Source organism: Leptonychotes weddellii, chromosome 1 (genome assembly GCF_054177405.1).
Source record: "Leptonychotes weddellii isolate Sample4059 chromosome 1, ASM5417740v2, whole genome shotgun sequence".
NCBI lineage: Eukaryota > Metazoa > Chordata > Mammalia > Carnivora > Phocidae > Leptonychotes > Leptonychotes weddellii.
In genome coordinates this window covers 127,316,186-127,340,994 of record NC_138369.1, presented here as the reverse complement: position 1 = coordinate 127,340,994, position 24,809 = coordinate 127,316,186, and the positions used below count along the sequence as shown (strand labels likewise).

General features: G+C 49.6%; 1 protein-coding gene across 5 annotated transcripts in view; it reads left to right on the top strand.

The window, feature by feature from the left end:
• XXYLT1 (xyloside xylosyltransferase 1) overlaps window positions 1-24,809 on the top strand; it is a 164,051-nt gene that overhangs the window by 87,925 nt on the left and 51,317 nt on the right. For all 5 annotated transcript variants that reach the window (XM_081831868.1, XM_081831860.1, XM_081831857.1 and 2 more), the window contains one exon: window positions 6,411-6,543. In XM_081831868.1, the coding sequence (XP_081687994.1) occupies window positions 6,411-6,543 (133 nt within the window). The remainder of the gene's footprint in view (window positions 1-6,410; window positions 6,544-24,809) is intronic.

The window sequence follows — 24,809 nt, the reverse complement described above, 5'->3', positions numbered from 1 at the left end:
AGTATTTCCAGGTGGACGGTGAGAAATCAAGCTTCCTTCCCGAGCAGCTGCTTCCAGAGTCTCAGCCTTATGACACCTCACAGAGCCCAGGTTGTCACAGTGTCCCCTTCTCCCTGAACGCTGTCCTGGTTAATGGAAAGCTAGGCCTGGTGTTCTGAGCTGAAAGCCCTTTGATGTATTATAAATATTTATCTCTGGGAAGCTCTGTGACGCTCTTTCAAGACACAGAGGGAAAGAAGGCGCTTGCATGATTGACCTGCTCCTCAGAGAAGGCCCGTTTGTTGTCCAGGATGGTAGGCCCAGGGCTTACCCAAGCATGTCTGTCTTTTCCTAATGTCCTGGTCTCTTTTGTTGCATGTTGTTTTGTGCGTGTGAAGATGCGTCCCCCAGGAATGGTTCCTGGGGTAGGAGAAAGGAGGGGGGAGGAGAGGAAGCTTCTTTCCCCCTTTTGTTTGTTTTTTGGCGATCATTAATTACTCACTCTGGATTGTAATTCCATCCATGGTCAGATGACATGCCTTGTGACTGGTTTAATTGGAGGCTGATGATGAGCTGTCTCGAGCCTTTCCACAGGGGAATGTTGACTTGGGAAGTTCCCAGCTGGTTCTGAGGCCGTGCATGTTGCCTTCTGCGATGCACTGGTACAGAGGAGCGGCCCCCAGGGCCCAGCCAGGCTGGTGCTCGGGGCCTCAGGCAGCAGCATCCGAGCTGGGCCTCCTGAACCCCGAGAACACTCACCTGGACAGTCAGGAACTTCCTCAGGGCTGTCCAGGGCCAGAGTGGTCATAGATGATAATGGGGTCTGTAGGTCCCGAAAGCTGCATCTTTAGCCAGCACTTGTAGTCTTGTCTTTCCTTTTCAACAAGTGTCACCATTTTGTTAGCCTGAAACCAGAGCATGACAGGGTGAGGTGAGCAGATGTGACCTCTCATGAAGATGGAACCACATTTTTTCCTTTACCCCCTGGAGTTGAAGTTCAAGAGGAAATAAGGTCTCAGACCTAGATCCTTAGCATCTTTTCCCACTTTGGGTTGACATACATCAGTGGCTCCCATCTTATGGTCAGACATTTATCAGTCCACCCCCAAACCACCTCCTGTACCCAGGATGCAACAATTCTTCCATTTCCTGAAACGGCCTGGCTCAGCCAAGCTACTGTCCTGCATGGGAAGCAGTGTTTAAAGCTCTGAGTGCTGACCCGTGAGGTGACGCTGCTGGGAGCCCCTGTGTGTTCCGTCATCTCCCGAGGAGCCTAGCCAGCCAGGGCCAGCACTGCGCTCATCGGAGGATGATGCCCAGCAGCATCCCTCAAATACCCCGACTCTTCCTAATACATGGGCAAGCTTCCTTCTACCTGAGAAAATGACACACTTCGCTTCTTGTTTTTGTGATTAAACACATACATGGCAAGATTTGTAAGCTTGAGGGGCTGGTTGGAGGGCCCCTCATCCAGCTAATTGGATGTTGCAGCACCACGTTTCCAGGAACGAACAGGTCCAGCTAGAAGAGAAGGTGGCTGGGTGGTGGTTGGGGGGCTGAAGGGGGACCGTGTTTTACTACTGGTTGTTGTCGTCCTCACACCAGGCACTGAGCTTGTGTCTCCATGGGAGGCTCCTGGCTGTGAAATCTGGCTCCTGCCTCCCTTTGAATGTAGCATAGCTCAAGGTGTGTTCCTAGAGAAATGTAAAGATTTGTTGGTTTTGTTTGTTTTCTAACATCCCTGCCTGATGTTAATGGGAGAATATGGAGAGCAATTTCCCAAAAGCTGGCTATCCAGTATGTGGATCACGGAGATCTTGTCTTTCTTTCGCTACTGCTGTTCATCTTCAGGTTTTGTTTTCATGTGTGATATGCAGATCCTCCATGAGCTAGTTGTATTGGGTGCCTGGCAAGTCTTGTGCGCAGCCCTTTGGGCCGTATTATTTTGGCCACAATGTTTCGGGCTCTTGAGGAGTTTATGGCCCATATTGGGAGTGGGTAGTGGAAGGGGTGCGCCGACTGACATGAGAGCATTAGCTAGGCAATCAGAAGACCTGAGTTCTGGGATCAGCTTTGCCACTTAGCTCACCAGTGTGACCTCTGACAAGCCCCACTCCTTCTTTGGTCCTTAGTTTCCCCATCTGTATAATGGGTAGATTGGCTCTTCCTTCAGTTCTGTTATCCTAGATTATTCTGTCCTCTTTGTTTTTTTTTTATCATTTTCTCATGGGATTCTGACATGGTAGACATTCAACCAGCCTGGATGCTGGCCATTGCTTTGAGTTTTATAGATGCCTAGTCCTTTTTCTGAGACATTCTTCCCCATGCTTTATAGATTTCATCTCTTTGCTTTGGAGTCAATTCTCTCACTCATTTATTCCTTAAAGCTCAGTGGTCCTAAGTGCTGTCATTACAGCTGTCCTCCAACCAGCATCCCCCGTGGGCCATCACTGTGGCTGTCACTGCCATGTACCAATTTTACCTCATCCTCAGAAGAGCCTTTCAGCATAATGCCCCCACCCCTGTCATGTAGTTCCCACAGAGAGGGGACAACAGCAGGGACCAGGGGCCAGAGGAACAGGGCCCTTTAAGAGAATCTTACCCTAATCAATTCCAGCCTTCCTGGTAGGCATCTTTCTCTTTCCAGCAGTGACATTTGCAACTTGGCGTCTTACTTCATAATTACATAAAGAATAACCGTCTGGACAGATGCCCGCCCGACACCACAGGTTGCACGGAGGGCTGTCAGCTCTCAGAATAGAAGGGAGTGTCCTCCGGCCTCAGCCTGAAAGGTAGTAACTGGGCCAGTCCTTTCATGTTGGTGTGAAGCAGTCCGTTCCTTCCTAGGCAGTTCACCTCATTCGCTGAGGTCCCTCTTGAAAGAAATATCAGCAGGGGGCGCCTGGGTGGCTCAGTCGTTAAGCGCCTGCCTTCGGCTCAGGTCATGATCCCAGGGTCCTGGGATCGAGCCCCGCATCGGGCTCCCTGCTCCGCGGGAAGCCTGCTTCTCCCTCTCCCACTCCCCCTGCTTGTGTTCCCTCTCTCGCTATCTCTCTCTCTGTCAAATAAATAAATAAAATCTTTAAAAAAAAAAAAAAGAAGTATCAGCACCTTTTAGCAAAATAAGGCACTTTATGAACAAGGAGTTTTAAAACTATAAAAGCATCTCGAATTCCTGTGTCTTAGGGCTGCATGTACCTTTTCCAGGTTCACTCCCAGACAGTTCCTAGAGAGCAGGGAAGGTGCTCAGATTTATTGATGGGCTTTTTAAGACAAGGCCAGGGCTCTGCCCAAATGAAGGAGCTGGGTTGTTCAGGAGACCACGGATGTCTCTGAGCTCTGCCCTCCCGGCCCATTCCCGCCCTCAAGAAGCACTCTCTTTGGCCAAGGTGGTGAGGCCAGTACACAGGTGTTAGTGCCCATGACCTTGACCAGGGCCTGGCGGGGGGGGGGGGGGGGGCAGGGAAGGAGGCATTCGGGCTGTTCCTCGTAGAGTAGGTTGATGTATGTGACCTTGAAGGCCCAGGGAGTACACACTGCACACATGGTAGGCTTTCTAGAAAGGCGCCCGGCTGACTGACTGCCCTCCCCCCCACTGGGAGTTTCCTTAGCTATAGTGAAACTGCTTGCCTGTAGAGGACTTCCCTTAAATTCCACATCTGGCCAGCTTGTTGCTCTGCTTTTTGTCTGTCAAGGCCCTTGGCACTTCTGTGGGCCCCCGTGTGGGTGGCAGGGGTGCCAGACCTACCTCCCAGGAGCTCCTCTCTGATCAGAGGAGAATCAGGGTCTGCTGGAAAGGGCGTGCTGGGCTTTCGCGTGAACTGACCAAGGTTCGGATCCCAGCTCTAGCACTTATTTGTTGTAGGACCTCGGGCTATAGTTTTGAACTTTTCTAAACCTGTTTCTTCATCGGGACATAGGAATAACTCAACCTATTGGGTGGTTAGGAGAAATAAGCTTTTGCCTATGCAATGTTGGGTACTTAAAAACCACTCACAGAGAGGGTGCTTCCCTGTGGCTGTCGTTGGTGTCATTGAAATACCCCCTGAGGATGACATTTCCCCTTCTTCCGTAGCCCTGTCAATACCACAGAAGTACCACCATACATCCTCGAGGCCTCCCCATCTTTTGGCCGAACGCCTTTGTCCCCCTCCATCCCCTTCGTTGACAGAAACTGTGATGATGTGCTTTCCCTCCTTGGGATGATGCTGATGCCCTCCTGTCCCTGTCTCATTAGTACTCTGCTCTACTATGTGAAGGAGCCACCTGAGACCCTGGATGTGGGACCTTGGGGCACAGGAGGTGGCCAGAAAGAAAAGAAAAATGGCTGGGGGGGGTGCTGTGCTATGGGGCCTCCCCACCGTGACTTGGTGGCTACAACTCTCACTCCTAGACATTCTCTCCTGGGACGTGGTGCTCTTCTCTAAGGTCACATCGGGTTCCTTCTCTCTGCTCCCCAGGGCCACTTCTGAGAGCATCAGGTGCCCTGAGGCTCTGCCCTGTGGCCTGTCCCCACTCTCCACTCCTGGTGGAGGGCAGCTTTCTGGGAGACAGCGAAGTCACCACAACGGCTTCCTGACCCCCAGACTCCCAAGTCATTACCTTTCCTGGCTTCTCAGTTGGGATGGTTGGCATTGCTGTTCTTAGTGCAGGAGGGCGAGCAGCAGTTTTACTCATTGGTGTGTGGGGGTGGGCAGTGTGAAGCCAGGCGACAGCCGTGTCCACAGGGCTGGGTGAGCCTGTTTTCCTGCACCCCCTTCCCACAGGGCCAGAGCAGCAGGCTCTGGTGCCCCCTCACTTTCCTCTGGCCTGAGCTGCTGGGTTCTCACCTAGCGTAAATAATTTTTTTTTCAAAACACTCATGTTGGACGTCAACTAATGTTCTTTTTCTGTGCCACAAGGAAAAGAGAACAAGAACAGATGAATCAGTTTTTCTGGAATCATAAGCTGTGATTTCTTCATAAACGAACTTAGAGAATGCCTGTTGAATTCCACAAACATTCCTGAGTGTTTACTGACTGCCAAGGCCTGCAGTATGAGTGGGTGGAGGCCAAGATGCCAAAGATAGGGTCCCTGTCTTCAGAGGGCTTCCCTGGACAGCCTGTCCTCGGACAGCCGTCGCGCCCCGGGGAGAGCCTGATGTTGGGTGTCGGTGGGTGTCGCTGTGCCTCAGCTGTCCACCCCTGCCCAGATGTCAAGACCCAGCCCACGTCTCCCTCCTTCATGAAGTCTCCCTTCACTGCCTCAGGGGTCAGTGAATTCCCTACTCTCCAAACCCTAGATTCCTGCAGTGCTCTGCAGCCTGAATACAAGGTGTTTCCCATCTGTCCCCTCATCTTCCCGGCATCACAGGCTCCTGGGGCCCCATCGTATCACCCCCACTTTAACAAGTGGGACAGCTAAGGTTTAGAGAAGTCGTTTTCCCAGGGTCACAGCGTTAAGCAGCAGCAAAGCTGGAACTTGCACTTGCATGTCCCGCTTGCCACCTCGGGCCTCCTCCTTAGTGCAGAGCACTTTCTCTCCCGCATCATTTGACCCCTGAGCACCCCCTCCTTGGAGCCCCTGCAGCCCCTCCCATGTCATGCACTTAGTTCCTCCCTTCTTGGTTTCAGTCACCTGTGTGTCAGTCCTGGTGGGGGGCGGGGCAGGGGCCTGGACAGCTGGGTCTGGTCCCCTGCTGCCTCTGCCACACAGGAGCTGACTCAGGCTTGGGGCGTGGGGGGGGGGGGGTGTGGTGCAGAGGAGGAGAGAACAGAGCCGGGGCCTCCCTCCTCCGTCCTCGCCCTGAGTCGTCTGGAGGCAACAGAAGCAACCAGCACTTATGTGCCAGGTAATTGTGAGACTCGGTTTGTCTAATTATAGCTCACTTTGTCTCTCAGATAGTGGAATAAAAACCTAACAGTGTCTGAGGTCTTTCAGCTGTTCTGGCGACATCCGAACTCGACACACATCGGGGTTTGAGAATGTACTGTTAAGGGCGGGTCTCCAGCCCTCTCTCCTGTGGCTCATTTACCTCCTGTGGCTCATTTACCACCTGTGCCCCACGGAGAAACACCGGTATGCTTTGATTTTCAGTAGGGTGTCCGCATAACATGTCGTCCAAACTGGTTCCTTTTGAGAATGAAGTGGTGTGCTGTTGAAAATTATGCCAGGGCAGTGGGCCTGAAGTAGAGCATATGGTCACCTCGTCCTAAACACAGTGCATGCCTGTGAGTGGAAGGACAGGTGGGGCAGTTGTTTATGAAGACTTTGGTGCAGAGTGGGTTGCTGGTGGATGAAGGGCCTTTGTTTCCAGCGATAACTTTGCATCATTCGGTGACCTCAAGAATGATCTGATACCTGTTTCTGCACCCCCCACTCATTTTCTGTCCGTGGCTGAGCCTCCCAGGATGTGTGTCTGTGTCTTACCGTGTTCTTTCTCTTTCCTCCAGAGATCCTGCGGATAATTCAGCTGGACCTAGACCTGAAGTACAAGACCAACATCCGGGAATTGTTTGAGGAGTTTGACAGTTTCCTGCCGGACGCCGTCATTGGTATAGCGAGAGAGATGCAGCCAGTATACCGGTATGCGGCAGCCCTAGGGGAAGTGGTGTCCAGGGCCCCCTCCATCCCTCCTCTTTCCCCTGTCCTGCTTTATCGGTAGACACTCTTGAATCTCTCGATCTGCACTTAAATCTCTTAGAGACACATTTGTGCTTATTGCATATGGTTAATAGAGTGGGTGGGTGGGTCTGCCCTGAAGCTGTAGATGCTGCCTCATTCTTTTTGGGGAGTTTGTAACATTTTTCTCGCAGAAAGCGGAGCTGTTTTGGTTGGTTGGTTCTGGTTAAGCTCAGAATTTTAAAGTCTTGGGCTTTGCCTTACAGAGGAGGTATCAGGATATAGCTTTAATTGCCTTGTCTGACGATGAACTAGGCTTTCTTGGCCTCTGAGTCTCCAGTGACCCCTCCTCTGTCTAAGCAGAACGGGTTTATCAGTGTCTCGTAAGGAGGGGAAGGCAGCACAGCTTTGGGGCACTGGTTGGGGTTACCTCATCGCCGTGAAGACCACATTCTGCGTGATGCCGTGCACTTCATTGTCAAGTGTGCGTCGTAGAGAAACCCCAGCATCTGAGAACCAGGAGACATGTCCAAGAATGTTCCCTGCAGCATTGTATGCAGTAGCCAGAAACTGAGAATGACTTGAATGTCCATAGATAGCAGAAGGGACAAATGAAATATATTCATCCAACTGAGTACTATACAAAAACAAAAATGAGCAAGCGGTAGTAGCCACAGGCACTACTGTGCAAAGTGAACTGCAATCTGGGGGGATATACACCATGTGGCAAAGATTATGAGGAAAACCAAGGCAAAGATGATCCCCCAAGCTGGCCCGGTGTTCCCTCTGGAGCGGTGGGGGCCTGGTGGGGACGATGACCTGGGTGCAGAGTGCCCCCGGAGTACTCAGTGTGTTGTTAGCCCTCTCCCTGAGGGGCCGTGCATGCGCTTGTGTGCACTCTCGTGTGTGGACTGTATGTCTTATGGTGGAAACAAAGGAAAGGAAGAGCAGAGGCACCTACAAGTTTTTGTTAAAAACTAGAGCCATGGTTCTGGGTCCAGAGGGTTCCATGTTGCTGACTGATCCTCCTCCGGGTAGTACCAGAGCTCACCCAGAACCGAGCTGCCTAGAGCTGGGATTTCACCGTCCCCGGGGCTGGCCCGCTCTTTGTTGTCCCAGCAGACCCTCCCGCCAGCTCCCTGTGGACATCCTTGGAGCCAGGTCGTCTTTGGAAGGCTGCGGGGCACAGACTGCTAGTGACCCAAGCGCCTGCGTTTCCCCTAAAAGAGCGGGGAAGAGTGACAGCTTGCTTGCTTGTGACTATTTGCAAGACGCAGATCACATAACAGGAAATTCCTGCAAGGCCTCTGAATGGGCTGATAACTCCTGGGCCTTGTGGGCTGTTTGCCCTGACGTCATCCTCTCCCAGCCTGTCCCCCAGTCACACAGCAGAGTCTCGCACTCTGCGGGGGAACAGGAGCGGGGGGAACAGGAGCGGGGGGAACAGGAGCGGAGGGTTTGGGTCAACACTTGCCACTTCAACTCAGAGCAGCCCCCTCGTCTCATTCCCTCACTTTTATACAAGGCGGATCTCGATTTAACACCTAGAGGCAATGGAAGGAGCACTGGACTGAGAGTCCAAAGTCCTACGTGCTAGTTCCTATGCTTGGGGCCTGGTTCCTCCATCTGAGAATGGGAGCCGGTGTGCTGCAGGACCTCCCTCCCCCTGCCCCGGCACTGTGATCCCAGTCTCCTGACCCTCACCGTCTCCTTATTGTCTTTCCTCTGTCCTGAGGCTGCTGGTCTGCGGCAGGCCCCTCACTGCTCCCTAAGGGCCAGGGTCCGCAGGCTGCTCGCAGGCTCATGATTAAATGCGATCGGAGCAGTGGTGCCTTCAAGCCCTGCTCTGGAGTCTTCTTATGTAATAAAAATGGAAACGTGATCCCATTTAAATAGTATCCGCCAGAATTTATGTTTTTGTACATCTAGGATTTTATTAACAGTGAAACGTAAACCAATTTAATTATCTAGACTTCTCAAAAGAAATCTCTGGAAGATTTTAGATCCAAGGTGAAATTGAATTTTTCTCACCTTCAGAGTCTGTAATGATCATTATGTGCAATGAGAAAAATGAGGCTTGTGCAGCTACCGGCAGAGTCCCAACCTGGCCTGTTTGTAGGGCTTGCACACTCACCATCAGAAACGAAAACCCTGTTATGTGCTCCCCCTTTCCCCTCCCAAGCTGAAATGTTTATAAAGCCTCTAATAATTAAGTCTGCAAATGACGGCCCTGCATGAATGTGCGCCCTACTGGCTCTGGGTAATTGCCTCTGAATATTTGCAGCCTCGTGCTGGGGCTGGGAATGCTTTGGTGCTGGCTGGGTCGGAGGGGGAATGGAGTGTGGGGTTTTTTGCTGTCTTCCGCTGGAAAACTGGAGACTCCAGTGGCCCAAAAGAAAAACTGTTGGTTGTCTGCGCCTTTGGAGCCTGCGCCTGGGTGTGTTTGTGGGAAGGGGGTAGGAGAAGAAGCGGGGGAATGGAAGGGTAGCGAGTAAGCAGCGTCCACACAAGGACGACCAGAGCCGGGCCCTTCCCATGAGCAGGCAGCCCCAGCCCCATCGCCTTGAACCTGGCCATCACCTGGCCATCACTGCTGGTGGGGCATCCCCAGGCCAGCGTCTGCCCACTCCTGTGCAGTCACCTCCTGCGCCCTCCGCCAGGAACAAGGAACCAGTGCGAGTTCCCACAACCACATGGTCTCACTCCCTAAGTGGTGGAGTGTGAGGTGGGCAAGGTTTTTATCATAAGCAAAATCTGCTAGCATCTATGAAAAGGAAAATTTAGAAACAAAACAACAGCACAAAAGCAAAACTTGACTGATTAACCAAGCGCATTTTGATCTGGAAATTCACTAAGCAGAAATAAACTTGAATCTTCTCAACTGTGTTATTTTTGTAGTCCCTTGCCTGACAGTTACTGTACTTCAAAAGGGCACATACTAAGTCATTTTTATGGTTGTTTCCACTCTATTGTGTGCCACGAAGAACGTTAGGAGCTTGGAGGAGGGTGGAGGGAGAAGTATTTCTCACTATTCATTTGACAAATATCCTTTTCTGGGTTTTTGTTTGTTTGTTTTTTATAATTCTCCCCGCCGTAATTCCACCCCCCACCCCAAACGTACACTAAACCCACTGTGCTTTCTGGGAAATAATGGATTGTGGGATGCTAGGATAGTGATAGAGGTACCTTTTTCTCTAGCGTCCCTGTTAGGATTCTGTTGAGTCAAATGTCCTGTGACCTTTCTCATCTGAAAATTGGGGAGCCATGGTCATTTTGGGTGGAACGGTCCTGTCTTGACCCTTTCTCTGCCTCTTTGTCAAGGAACTAGACCCCTGGACAGGTAGGTCCTCATAGATGATGTGTTTAATTGGGGTACATGACTAAAAGGAGAGAAGGATCTAGTGCTTTCTCTATAAGCAGAATGGTCTCTATAAATAGACAACTTTATTTTACACATATGTGTTTGTCCAGGATACCATTTTGAATTTGCTTCCTCATGAATGTATTGGAAAAGCAAAGAAAACAGTTGGGCCCTCTTTATGTACAGCCTATAACATTATAGATGTGTATCAGCAGGCAGAGCAGCTTGATGCAGAAGAAACTGCATTCGGGTTGTACTCAGAAGCTATGGATTGTAGTCCTGCCTTTCAGGAATTACCCGTATGATGTTTCGCAAGTCACTTGATTCTCTGACCTTCTGTTTTGTTTTGTCTTGTTTTTTAATCTATAAGTGGGGATAAATATATCTGAAGCACAGAATTACTGGAAAACTCAAATGAACAACGGGCATGAAAGCTTCCGGTGTGAAAGAGATGCTCAGTAAAGGGCACTTGCTCACTTTCCTCCCTTAATCCTCACAACTCTTTTTTGTGTTTTCTTTCAATATGATTTGTTCTACTAGATACCTCTACTCTACCCACCCCAACCATACAGGGTTACCAGTTAAAATACACAACACTCACTTAAGTTGGATTTCAGAAAAACAACAAATAATTGTTTTGTGTGTGTATGCTCCAAATATTGCGTGGGGACATACCTATACAAAACAATTATTTGCTGTTTATATGAAATTTAACTGGGTGCCCTGTTTTTTGTTTGCTAAATCTGGTAGCTCTACCCCTACCCAAGAATTAAAACCTCTTTTTAACAGAAGGGAGTGATCTGGCTTTTCTACAAAGTCCTCGGGTGGGCAGGAACAAAGCCTTATGAAGTGGGAACTTGTCAGGAAAACAGGGTGAGCGAGTGAGGGGATGGTAGGGAGCAGCTCTCAAAGTTTCTGTGAGGCACCAGGCCTGGGGTTACCACTCTGCAGGAGTTAGAGTCCTGCTTGTGATTTGGGTCCTTTGGGGAAGGTAGGAGGTCTGGCAGTGGCTTAGCTTTGGGCCACAGGGTTCCTGCGGAGCCTGGAATGAGTGTGTATGAGAGACAGAATGTGTGTGTGAGAGAGAATGTGTGTGTGAGAGAGAATGTGTATGATAGAGAATGTGTATATGTGTGAGAGAGAGACAGAATGTGTGTGTGTGTGTGTGAGAGAGAGACAGAGTGTGTGTATGAGAGAGAATGTCTGTGTGAGAGAATGTGTATGATAATGTGTTTGTGAGAGAGACAGAGACAGAGAACATGTGTGTGTGAGACAGAGAGTGTGTGTATGATAGAGAATGTGTGTGTGAGAGAGAGAATGCGTGTGTGTATGTGAGAGACAGAATGCTTGTGTGAGAATGTATAAGATAGAGAATGTGTGTCTGTGTGAGAGACAGAGAATATGTGTGTGTGTGTGAGAGAGAGTGTGTGTGTGTGTGTGTGTGTGTGTGTGTGTGTTGAGGAGCTGGGATCACAGCCTTTGGTTATGGTCTTTCTGTCTTGGAGCTGGCCACCTGAGGAGCTGCTGAATGGGAGCTTTGTTGGTGGGGTCCACAGGCTTCCGGTTCATTCTCTGTTGGCTCCACAGGCCAGCTGTGTGCTGGTTTGAGCCCAAACCCACCATGAGGTGGAAGCAGCAGGCTAATCCTGTCAGCTGCTGATAACACACCACAAGCCAGGAATTTGCTTTTGTGTTAAGTATTTTAATAGTGTCTACTCTTTCACCTTTCTAGGTCACGTGGTTTTTATTGATAGCATTTGTGCCAGCCTAGCCTCTTTCCAGATGCTTGGAATGGAAATGTCCAGCTTATCTGCAGGCTGCCTTCTCCCATTCCTAGGACTGGTGAAGGGCTCTCAGGGGAGGTGGGGAGGAAGTGAGGATTTAGCACAGAGGTAGGAGAGGAGGATGTGAAATGACCCCACCCGTGCCACTCATAGCTGTGTGACCCTGGGCAAGTCTCTTGACCTCTCTGAGCTTGAGTTCCTTTAGCTGAGAAATGGAGATTATAGCCCTGCAGAGTAGTATATGTGGTGGAGTTGATTGGAGGATTAAATCAGTGTGTGTACAGTGCCTGGCAGAGGGTAGCACTCCCTAGTGGGAGTTTTATCCAGTCCCAGCTCCGCCACTTAACTACTTCTGTGATCCAAGGCAAGTCCCTTAACTTCTGAGCTTCAGTTTCCTTATATGTAAAATTGGAACAACTGATTAACTTAGCATAATTAGTGCTAATATTTTGGCTTCTCAGCATCTGAACTCGCTGCCTGTGTTTGAGGAATTCCCTGCCACATAAGCCATCCTTCCTTTATGGAAGACAAAAAGGCTTATACTTTATTTCCTGCACTTGCAGCTGGGGTGTTGGTGCTGTGTGCCCCTCCTGCCCTCCGTCCCCTGAGGAAATCAGTACCACGATTTCATATCTATGCAGGCAGGTTTTAATCTTTTTACTGTATGCCCTAAGCAATATAGGCTATTTGCAAAACAGAAACAGACAGTGTTACAAGGAGAAATCAACAAGTCCATAATAAAGGAGGGAACTTCTAGTATGCCTCGGGGGAAACCAAGAGCTCAGAGTGGGGGAGCTATGCACACAGAAGATAACAGCGTGGTTGGAGCAGACCAGGGAGGAAGGGGGGCAGGCACCCCAGTCCCCGTTCCCACTGTGATCCTGGTGGCCTCCCCCCCCCGCCCCCTCCCACCGGGGTATTTCAGTGCCCTGCAGAGGGTGAGCTGTTGGCCACACCACCTGCTTCTGGACTCCAGCCTGTGGTTCTAGCCCTGATCACCAACGAGGTTTGTGTTCTGGTTCTGCTCCATGGAGATGTTCATCTCATTTTTTAACCCTCCTATCTCCTTTCCCCTGCTGCACTCCTTGAATTTAAAAAAATAAAAAAAATCATTATATAAAAGTAATGTATTTTCATTAAAAATCTAAGAAGTATATGAAGATTGTTATTTTTCCAGAAATTTTCTACAAATTTACCTGTGTGTGTGTGTGTGTATAAATGGACTCATACTTTATATACCCTTCTGCCTCTTTTTTTTGTTCACTTACCAGTATATCTTGGCTATCCTTATACCTAACTCAGTATTTCTATATTAAGCATTGCTAGTCTCCCAATAGAATTATTATTATTATTTTTACTTAGGAAAACTTTTAACATATACAAAAGCAGACAGAATCATGTAGTCTGCTGGATGCTTCGATGTTACAGTGTTCATGGAGCTTCAATGATTAGCAGCCCTCAGCTGGTCTGGTTTCATCTCTATCCGCAGCCTCTCATCGCCCCCATTCTCTGCCATCTCTGTTATTTTGAAGCAAATCCCTCAGTATACCATTGCATCTGTAAGTGTCATTTTTAATCTATTTTTTTTTTTTTAAAGCATCCTATCTGCTGTTGCCGGGTCAGGAGCTGAGGAGGGTTGTGTGAGCTCATAGTGTCATTTTGTCTTCAAGTTCCCTGGTCTGAAATCAATTTGTATGAGGGAGGAAAATGGACAGACACGGCTCTAATATCTAGCCAACCAGCGTTTTCCATCTCTCTCCTGATGGTCTCATGTCAGGATGTTACTCTAACAGTCACGTCTGGAAAGGTTTACGCTGATATAAATTCAGGTCCACTGTTCACTGGGCATAAAGCTCTGCTTTATAAGAGAGCCCTACCACCACCATCATTTCAGGTAGTAGCTTTTCTTTTTTCCCTCTGACAACCGAAAATGAATTTCTTGGCTCTTGTTCTCATGGTTTTTTTTTTTAAATTAACCAAGATTGAACCTGTCAGTTTCTATTAGAGTTAAATCTGAGTAACAGAGAAAAAAGGCTGCCACCTTTTACAGTAGTGACTGAGAAAGAAGCTGAGTATTTCTTCACTCCCTGGGCTGCGGAAGGCCGGCCTGTTTTGCATAGCCCCAGTGATCCGGAGTCTGTGATGGAGGCCCTACAGAATTCCTAATACAAATGAAGGGAGGGGCGCCTGGGTGGCTCAGTCCTTAAGCGTCTGCCTTCGGCTCAGGTCATAGTCCCGGGGACCTGGGATCAAGCCCCACATCGGGCTCCCTGCTCGGCGGGAAGCCTGCTTCTCCCTCTCCCACTCCCCCTGCTTGTGTTCCCTCTCTCGCTGTGTCTCTCTCTGTCAAATTAAAATCTTTAAAAAAGGGGGGGATGGGGAGGGAAATACCTGCCAGGTGGTAGACTTAAAAATACCTACTATGAGGCAGTCAGTTTTTAATCACACCATTGGGAAAATGTGTTTTAAAAGGGAAAAGATGTATATGGAAGCCCTGCAGTGGAATTGCGGTCTGTAATGTAACATGATTATTAACAGAATTGTTGCCCATCCGCCAGCTGTGCCCCCTGGGCGAGCTGTGGACATCCAGCGCCCGCTGAGGGCCATGGGCCACGGAGAGGCTGCCGAAGACTGGCTGCTCTGGCTCAGATGGGGTCCTGGTTGAACATGGGCGGGGCTTCCCTGCTCTGCAGACACAGCTCAGGTCAGGTGTTTTGTCTTCCTGCAGGTTAGCAGTCCTGGGGCGCCCAGTAATGGGGCAATGAGACCCATCGCGGGGTACCCGACGCAGATGTTTCGTGAAAGAATGAGTGAGGAAATGAATGAGCAGACAGTGTGGGACCAGATTGCATGTTCTCTTCAGGGTGTGTGGACCGAGTACCAGGCACACAGTGGATGCCTGCTGAATACACGAAGGAGCACCGGTTTAGTCAGAGAGAGCCTGGCTCCGCAGCAGTGTGTGGGCCGGCTGTTAGGTAAGGGTCCACAGTCCTACCACTGCTGTTCTTACACAAGCTGCTTCCACATTTTTCTTTTTAAAGACAGGCCATGGGAAACATCGTTATTCTCGATTTTCATTGGGCTCACCGGGTGCGTGAACTACAAGATTAGGTACTTGGAGGAATTACGAGGTAGAAGACATGTCCCTGCTTTCAGAGCGATTACAGTGTGAAGGAGGTGGGGCAGGTAAGATTCAGTGAAGGCCCCAATGGCAAGTCAGTGCTGTTACTTAGAGGTTTTCCTCCGACGAGCCGTAAAGATGCTTTCCTGCGGGAACCGTGCATGTCACAGTGTGGCGTACATCCTTCTCAGCTTAATATTCTGCCTTCAGAATTCCAAGCTGTGTGTGTGACATTTCTGTCTTTCTTCTTCCTTTTTTTTTTTTTTTTTAAAGGTTTTATGTACTTATTTGAGAGAGAGAGCATGAGAGGGGGGCGTTTCAGAGAGAGAAGCAGACTCCCCGCCGAGCAGGGAGCCCGATGCGGGACTCGATCCCGGGACTCCAGGATCATGACCTGAGCTGAAGGCAGTTGCTTAACCAACTGAGCCACCCAGGCGCCCTCTGTCTTTTCTTCTGGAAGGCTTTTTGGAAGGGGTTGTGGGATTGCTGTGCGGGCACAGCCTCCAGGAGGCTCCTAGGATGGACCTAGCTCTGTGCACAACTAGAAAACTCACTCAGTAGGCTTTTGCTGAGGGTCTGGCTAAGCAGTAGAGAGAAACTAGACCCTGCCCTTGAGAAGCTTGCAGACTAATTGATGGGACCACCTCCCCACATCATTCCACTGGGAGGTGGGCCCGGGCAGGTGCTCCTAACTGAGGCCCAGCAAAGGATAATGGGCTGGGAGGACTGTCCTTGTTTGCATTACTAGTACTTGTTTCTTCTGCCAAATAAATCTCTCATTGAGAGATCCTCATTTGCAATCAGGCAGCAAAAAAAGACTCATCTATAAGCATCTTCCTGGGGCGGGAAGCAAAAGAACATAGTTGAATCACAGTGGCGTATGTAAAGCGGGACTTTCTGTGACAGGCAGTGTATGGAAAGGACAGTTAGGTAAGGCTGGCTCCAGGTGAGGGGAATTACAGGATGGCCCCCTGGCTACTGCAGGCACACAGTTCAGCTGCCTTTCTGACCTAAGTGAAATGGATATTCAGCCTCCAGGCGCTCTGCCTCCAGGTTAGCTGCAGAATTAGCCACTGCAGAAATAGCAAGCTTTCAAACTGGACTTGGGTTTGAAATGAACACCTTACCTCCTCCTCCTGCATTGGGTGACTTCTTTAAATGGGCCATTTACTGTTGATCATAGAGAACCCCTAGGATCTGCTTACAGGTGGCAGAACTGACCCCAATATCAAGGAGCTGCCCATAGGAACACTTTGCTCCAGGGACCCAGCCTTCCCGTGTCTCTGTCCTCGAGAATTTTCTGTCATTACTTGTAAAAGAGGAAGCTTTTTAGGAACCAGAATTGCTTTCTGTAGAATCATTTGCGTGAACGTTTGGTATGTCCTTGCTGCTGTCGATGAGCACTCATTATGAGGCTGCCAGTCCTGATGGGCTTCCAGAAATGTGAAGTCCCAAAGATGCTCACGGGGCCTCATTACCGTCAGTCTGTGTGGTGTGAGGTATCAGTGCATTTGACTGCTTCTATAGCTCCACTTGGTTCCCTGTAAGGAAAACTGCCACCCTTAATAAAATGAAGCCTACTACCTGCACAGGGTAGAAGCAAGGGAAACCCTTTCCCTGACTCTAGGACCATTTTATCTTGTTTGATCCAAGACTCATGAATTTGGAAATGTAAAGAAGGCAATAGAATTCTAGCATTCTACTTGGCTTGGGAGCAAACGAGATTTTCATGTTCTTCATGTAACTGTAGTTCATTGGTATTCAGCTTTCAGGGAGTCTGGGAAACAGTGTCTAAGGAAGGAAGGACATAACGATGAATCATTTTTTAGAAGAACCAGAGCAGAAGAGAAGCATCTCCATTTTTTCTGCTTGTTCCTTCCTGCTAAGATGTCATCAGGGTTTAGGTAGATTGTGGTATAATCTTGGTCATTCAGGCCACCACTCTCCTCACCTCACATTCTTTCAGCTGCTGTCCAAGTCCAAAGGCATCCTACAGATGAGCAAGCAATATACTTTTGTATAAACAGAGTAGAGACTGTCTTTGAGGCCTCTGAGTCCCCGGGAGACTGAGATGGCCAGCCAGAACCTGGGGAGGGATTTGTGGACCAAATGCAATATCTGGGTTGCCTGTGATTAGCTGCACATCCAGGTGCCCATCAGTCACCTGCACAGACCAGACCAGAGGAGCCCCACTCTCCGGTCTTCATGTCAGATCATATTCAAGACCATATGGAGGTGAGTGCTGGTTTTATATAAAATTGTAAAATGAGAGGGTATTGGGTAGGCTCTCAAAAGGGGATCATCCAGTGAGCGTAGCATATTGTAACGGACACAAGAAGAGGCCATCTGTGATTCAGAAACTCAGGATACAGGCTATCACAGTTTAATTTCAGGTAACTGCCTCCAGGAAGTAATACAAGTTTTTGAAGATTTAAAAATGGATTGTGAAAGACAAGGAAGGAAAGAATTGATTGAAACCCCATCTGTGTCCTGGATCTTGACTGGTGTTTCTGGTGTTCTCATTTGTTTTGCATGAATATGGGCCCAGTGCTGCCAAGTCTTCTGATTTTTTTTTTCCCAAGAGAAGCCAGAAATCTGTGTTAAGGTGAAAGATTCTGATCTTTAAGTATTGACAATTAAGCAAACAGTCTGCTAGCCAAGCAAAACAGTGGTGTACCAGATCCAGCTCAAGAACTGCCAGGTTGAGACTTCAGGTTTAAATGTTCACTGAGGCAAAAATTGATGAAATGCTTCTACCAGTTTGGCCTGGACCTTCTGAAGACTTTGGTTGTCTGGTCCTTGGATTCTGATGGCCACAGTTTAGGGGTTTAAACTTCGTTTTTCTCAAGTATTTTCTCCTATCACTTGAAGTAGTTGATTTTGATTGGTAATTTAAAATTCCATCAAATGGGGGCACCTGGGTGGCTCAGTCGGTTGAGTGTCTGCCTTCAGCTCAGATCATGATCTCAGGAGTCCTGGGACTGAGTCCCACGTCGGGCTCCCTGCTCAGCGGCTAGTCTGCTTCTCCCTCTGCCCCTTCCCACCGTTCATGCTCTCTCATGCTCTCTCTCTCTCAAATAAAATCTTTAGAAAAAAATTCCATCAAATGTTTTTCTAACTAGCCTCCGATTTACCTAATAATAAAGTGTCAAGGCCAAGCAGAATTCTTGTCCAGAAATACAATTTTGGAAGAAAATAAAAAGATCCCCAGACTTACCATTTATCAGAATTGGCAACTACTTTAACTGTACTGTGTATTAAAACATCTTTAAACTACTCTCATGTCTGAAGATGCTTTTGGGAGATTGGAGGGAGGGAGGAAGGGAGAGAGAGAAACGATAGGGAGGAGGGAAGGGGACAGGAGAGGCCTGGGAGCCACGTGGCTGCCGTGTGTTCACTGCCTCATCTCACCTACTGTCTGTTCAGTGCTGCCTCGTGAACAAGCTAGGGTGCACCGGACCCACAGAGACCCCAGCCCCAAACCTTGCTGCCTGCTTCGGCATGGTAGTATGACATCATTAATGACATGCAGAGTGGCCTCTTTGATGGCCCATCTGGAGAGTCTTCTCCCTGCTCTTCAAGCCACGAATACTTGTGTTTCTCCTGGACAATTAATTGGTGTCTCCTTCTGTACAACTAGTTAGATGTCCTTTTCTTCAGTTGCCTAGTAGAAAACTTAGAGCCAAACTTGTGGCATGCCTGTGTCAAGCTCATGGCTCTTTAGAGGATGCATTTTGGCATCTTTGCTAGCCAAGAGAAATTCCTTCTGGAACAAAATTGAGGATAACATTGAAAGGAGAGGAGAGAAGGAGGGTAGGAAGGAAGATGCGTGCAGTCTTCATTAGGCCCTACCACTTAAGATCCCATTTTCTAGATCTGCCTGACTATAGTAAGTAAAGATAAACATCATGAGAAATAGTCCTGGGAGGAAGTACAGCATGGATGGGGTGAACGTTTAATTTCACCATGAAATTATTGTTAAACTATAACACTTCAAGTGTGGAAAAGGGGACGCTATTGATAATTACACTAGGACAAGTTGAACCAGCCCTGTCCTGGACCACCTGAGGACGTGTCCTCACCCTGCACTCGAGCTGGTAGAGCAGGGAAGGACGGAGGGAAAAGGAGGGTAGGGGGTGGTGCAGGGCAGGGCAGCCGCGAAGGCCGAGGCACCTGGGGTCAGAGATGCTGCTGACGTGGGCAATGTATTTGGACCTGTCACCTGCTAGAACCAAGAAGAGGGTGTTGAATCATTCTTGGGCTGGCATTTGGCCTTTGCCTGGACGTTCAAGGTGAAGAGTAAAAGCACCCTGTGTCTAAATGCATCTTACCATGCCTGCGCCCCACATCTCCTGGTAGTCCGTGTGAGCCCACGAGCTGCAATTTGGCCCTGTGTTGAAGGGGCAGATTAGGCTTTCTCTGCGGGGTGGAGCTAACACCGTGTAGAGACTGATTTGCTACTTTTGAGAGCTCATCCCTGGGATTTGGCCATAATTCTGTGCAGAAGGAGTCAAGGGAAAGAGGCGGAGGCGAGGCAACAGCCTCTCAAAAAGTGTAAATGGTTTGTTTTCACCATTGATTTTTGGCTGGTCTCAAAAATCCCCTAGAGCTGCCCTTAGTGCGTATTAGTCGTGCGTCAGAGCCTCACCAGGGCTGCGCCCCGTCGGCCCGTGATGGGGAAGGCCAGAGGGCCTAAACATACCTTGTGCAGGGAGGGCTCTCCTCCCCAGAGGAGAGTGTAGGGCTCAGCAAATGTCACCTGTGCCTCCCCGATGGGCTTGTCCGTAGGTCTGGAGCAGAATCTCCAGAAGCTGCCAGGGGCCCCGTCCGGGAGAGATCAGCAGGGGCTGTAGGCGAAGGCGGCACAGGAGGGGAATGGAAACTCAGGCCCTGCCGCAGATTTGCCCCTGTGGCCCGGCCTTGGAATTAGCAAGATGGAGAAGACCGTAGGCCATCCACGTGAGCTGGGCCTCAGTTCAGGGTGCCTTTGGGGGAGGGGGCCCTTGTCCCCTCATCGTGGCACATCCGGGCTTATCCAGTCTAACTTGGTGACTAACAGCTCAGCTGTGAAGAATTCCACAGGCACTTATTGAGGGTCTGCGCTAGGCCCGTCTCAGTGGACAAGTCCCAGGCCCTGCCGTCAAGAGTACACGGCCTGGAGAGCTGGCCACACCTGCAGCTGAGGGTCGCAACACCCTATAAAAGCCCCTATAAAAGTGTGGCCGCACTTGCTTACCTCAGAGCTACCTCCAGACCTTGCTCCCTCCTTGCGGCTCATTCTGACCCTGGGGGTCCTCTTTCCCTCTCCTCGTGCCACACCATTTCTGCCTCTCAGAAGCTCCTCAGCCAGACTGTCCACTTGGCTTTCAGTTTCATTTCATGATGGGCAGTCTCTTGGATGACTCTCAGCGATATGTTCTGCAGCCAACAGACAGCTTACCCCATCCCTGTCCCCAGATTAACTGCCGTGACTTCACACACTCCCAAACTTTTTTGAGCACCTACCCGATGCTAGTAAGCTAGTAGGTGCCTTGCTCACACGTGTGGCCTTTGGGTATGCTCTCCCTCCATCCTGCCCTTCTGTTTGCCCTCCTTGTCCTTCAGGTCACCATTTTTGGAAAGCCCCCTGAGGGCCTCCTTGGTCCTAGCCGGACCCCCTGCTCCTCAGCACTGACTGCTCTGAATAGCTGAATAGCAGGTCATGACTTAGAGGACAGGTGCTTCCTAGGTACGTGTGTCTCCCTCTGCAGGGTCCTGCGCTCTTTGGGGACAGGGCTTTTGTCTAATATTTTGTCTAGTAAAACATTGTCTTTTCCTTCCCAACCCCACAAGTCCAGCCTGGGGGCCTTGAACTGGAGCCCTTCCTCCAGCCACCATCCAGCTCTGGTTCTCTAAGAACATCTTGGGATTTTAAGTCTTGGTTGTTTTTAAATAATGGCATGAAGGGTCAGGAGGAAGTAGGGGGAACTGACCTGTAGCCATAGGGATAAAGCCAAATCATTTATTTTTCTGGAAATATACATGCTCTTATTGCACTTTGGAGATAGACTAGAATGTTGGGAAATTGTCCAAGCTTGAAGTCAGAGGTGGGGGGGACTCCTGGTTCCACTGCTTCCTAGCCTTATTACTTTGCATAACATATTTAAAGCTTCAGTTTGCTCATCTGTGGAATGGGGGTGCCTCCAGCATATTGGTTATAAAGTGATTTCTGCCTCTCCCTTCATGGCCTATTTAAGATATGTAAATCACGTGTCACACTGCAGGCAGAAAAGATGCATTTGAAAAGCCTTGCCTGGTGTTTCTGAAGCTGGAGTTTGTGCCTCCTCTCTTTGCCTATTTGAGAACCACTGGCCTAAATCCTTGTGGGTGCTCAATAAATAGGAATGAAATCCTGTCCTAGACCCATTGCACAGCACCAGGCACAGAGGGGCTCCATGAGCGTTATCTGCCCTCTCCCTTTTCTTCCTATCCTACACAACCCAGACCTTCCCTTGGTGCCGGTCAGTAGTGGAAAATGTTCCCAGAACACAGAGAGGTTGCTAGAGAGAGAGAGAGAGAGAGAGAGAGAGAGCGTGTGTGTGTGTGTGTGTGTGTGTGTGTGTGTGTGTGTTTGGGGGGCCAGCTTCAGAAGCCGGAAGGAATGGTCCTGACTTGGAAAGGGAGTGTTCTGTGCAGGAAGAGGGCCACATCCTGCCTTATACGAAGCTGCCACTGGCCCTTTCCTCTTCATGGTTTACAGGCCAGTATGTGCCCTTGGCCATGATGAAAAACATGACTTTGCTTTTCTGTTCCATGGTGCAGAAGACCCATGTGGAAAGCCCAATGGCAGAGGGGCGGAAAATGGCCAGATTTGAGCCAGCTGTGAGTATAGCCACCTGTGCTTTGTAGGTTGCAAACTGCAAAGCGTGTATGCCGATCTGGGGTCAAGGATTTTTGAAGCACCAGTCCTAAAGCATTTCAGGCTTCTCCTTGTAATGTGCCTGTCCCTGCATGTCACTCCACGGCATGCCCCGGAAGTGTCACACCCCACTTTCTCTCTCTCTCTCTCCACTTCCTCTCGTCACTTCAGGGTCCCTTCTGCGCCCCAGCTTCTCCAGGCCAGCCGGTGAGAGCACTTTCTCTGCAGCACCCGGGCCTGGCGCCATGCGATTGGTTGTGCGTGATGACCTGGGGCTGCCCGCAGCTGAGCCTCAGCTTATGGACAGCCTCACGTGACTTGACCAAGTTGAAGTCTAACCACCTCCTTCTAGACACTTGCTCCCTAGGGTCCTTTCTCATTTGGAGAAATGATCTTCTGGATCCAGACTCTTGTGATTAAAATCTTACCATCCCATGCCACTTCCATTCCAGAGGCAAAGAATAAGGTATTTGCTTTCTGGGGCCTCCATTTGGTCCTTTCTTGGCCACACGTGCAGGCTCCACACCGTTGACGGACATGCTCATGGCTGATACTGAAGCAGCTCAGGCATGCCCTGCAGGCTGTGGGCCATGAGCTTTCCCACTGCAGCACCTTCGAACAGTGCTGCATTCCCCTAGGCTTGACCCGTGCTCAACTGTTACCAATTGGTTTTACATTTGCTCCTTGTGCGAACTCAGCAATGGAGGAAGACAGGTAGTGTTATTCCCATTTTGCGGAAGAGACTGAACTTGGGTAGGTTAGATTTGCCCAGGGTCACTTGGTCATTTCTAGGACTCGGGTCTTCGGCCCTAGTGCCCTGCCTGTCCTCTAAGCACCTGAGATCCTCGGGGGATGGTTCCTGGCCCCCGCCTTTATAGTTCCCAAGCTATGAAACAGCCAGGATGGAGAGGTTCTGCAGCCTTATACCCAGCCACCTCACAGCCTGGGTCACCGAGTCCCCCACCCCCTTTTTGGGGGATTCATTGAATAGACTTCCATGTTGAAGACAATCCCAGTCTTTGCATGAAGACATTTAAGAGCATTCAAGTTCCTGCCTCGGTGTTTGAACCCCATATAGACTGCCTCCCACCTTCTAATCCACAGTCACATTTGGCAACGGCTGGATTTCTGTGCCAGCATGTGCAGGGCCCTCCAGCAAAACGGTTTGATCACTTTTTCCTCACAGCTCAGTGACCTCCCTGGTGATGCTGAGTGTGTCATGAACGAGTCTGTTCTCACACTGTTTCTTGGGGGTTTTGATCTTTGGGACACCTCAGTTGTGTGGGTTTTAGTGTGAATTGTGTCCAGGCAGACTCCTCAGAGCTTTGACACCAGAGAGGGAATGGTTTTAGTTATTAAAGGACATGGGCTGCCGTTTTTTTTTTTTGATAGGTCTGCAGTCTGACTTGGGTTAAAGTTTCTCTCATGGTTTTGGAAGTGTTAGAGTAATGCCTTCCATCCAGCCAGCCACCCATCATCCCTCTAAGATGATGGGAAAGATATACTGTGGATTTCTTTGAGTCTGATGCGTTTCAGTACCTACCCCTTAACTTACAGAAATCCCATTCTACTATTGATTGCAAAAGCAGCCTATTTCTACTCGAGTGTCTTTCCCACGAGTCTTGGCCTCCTGGTGCTGAGCCTGGGGCCTGGGTTCAGAGCCAGTCTGGGGTCCCCAGGAGATTGTGGAGATGCTGAGTATGCCGTCAGCTCTTGGAAATGGGAACCATCTGCACTTGCCTCTGTCCTCTCATCGAGATGCTGGACAAGCATTCTTCATCCTGCTGAATGTTTTGTTCAATGCAGACATGGAGAGGCAGACCCAGCTGGCTTTAGTCAGGTCCCATTCTCTCCGTCAGCCTTGGTTTCCTCCTTTATAAAATGAGAAGGTTGGATTGAAATGTCTTTCCTAACTCTAACAGACAGTTACAGATTCTATTAAAATAATTTCAGAATCTTGGGATAGGAGAGACATCTGGGGGCATCTTTTCTCAAGCCTGAATTTCCCCACAGCATCTCTGACTTACCAGGTCTCAGCTTGATTACCTCCTACAGTGGGGAACTTGCTACTTCCAAAGCAGTCCATTATTTTATTTTTGGACAAGTTCATTGGAATGTTTTTCTGTATATCAAATTTAAACAATCTGCTTCCCTGTGGTTCCTACTCATTTTCCCCACATTTGTACTCTGGGACCACACGAAACATGTGTATGTAACTCTTCCCCACAAAGGTCCATCAGATACTCAGATTTGCAGAGAGACTCTCATTTCCCTTGAGTCCTCTCTTGTGTGGGCTAATATAGCCCTTCCCTCATACACACCCTTTCTCCTTCCGGCAAGGACGGGCATTCACTTCTGAATGTCAGCCAGTAGGAACTGTGGGTGGAAGGCCTTCCCTCTTCGGTGCAGGCACCAAGAGGCAGGAAGAAGTCCTCTCTGGAGCAAGGCTGGACAGACACACATTTCTTAGCTGGGAAGCCAGGGTCCCCATTCATAGCTTTCCCTGTGTCCCACCCAGCCTCCCGAGGGCTGACTTTGTCCACTGCAGGGACACACTGTGCAGACTCAGTGTGGCCTCGCTCTGTGCACCCGGCTCAGAAGTGTAATGTAACGATCAGCGAGGTTCATGCTCTTGTTCAGGGTACCGGGATCAGCACAGTTCTCAGTGTGTCTGGGGCTATGAGAAGAAGAAAGGGACAGAAGAGGAAAGCTTTGAGACAGCCAGTAACTGGAAGAAATGTTTGAGTTTATTGGGAGCCGCCTGGCAGATCCTTGAAAGCAGCGACTGGCCAGGATGTGGCCACACAGACCACATGCCCGCCCCCGCCTTCCCTCCTCACTTGTCTTCTCCCCATCTCCATTTGAAGGAAAAATAGGAAATTTTCTGTGGCTGTGTCACTGCTTCTGGCTGATGGGCTGGCTTGGCCGTCCCAGACCACAGAACTAGCACAAGATGGATGTTAGCAGCTCCCAGCTGGGATGCAGAAGTTCTGTCGGTCTTTTCCAAACCATGGTGCACCAAAGAGCTACCTTTTCTTCTTCCCGCCAATCTGGAAGGGGGCCTGT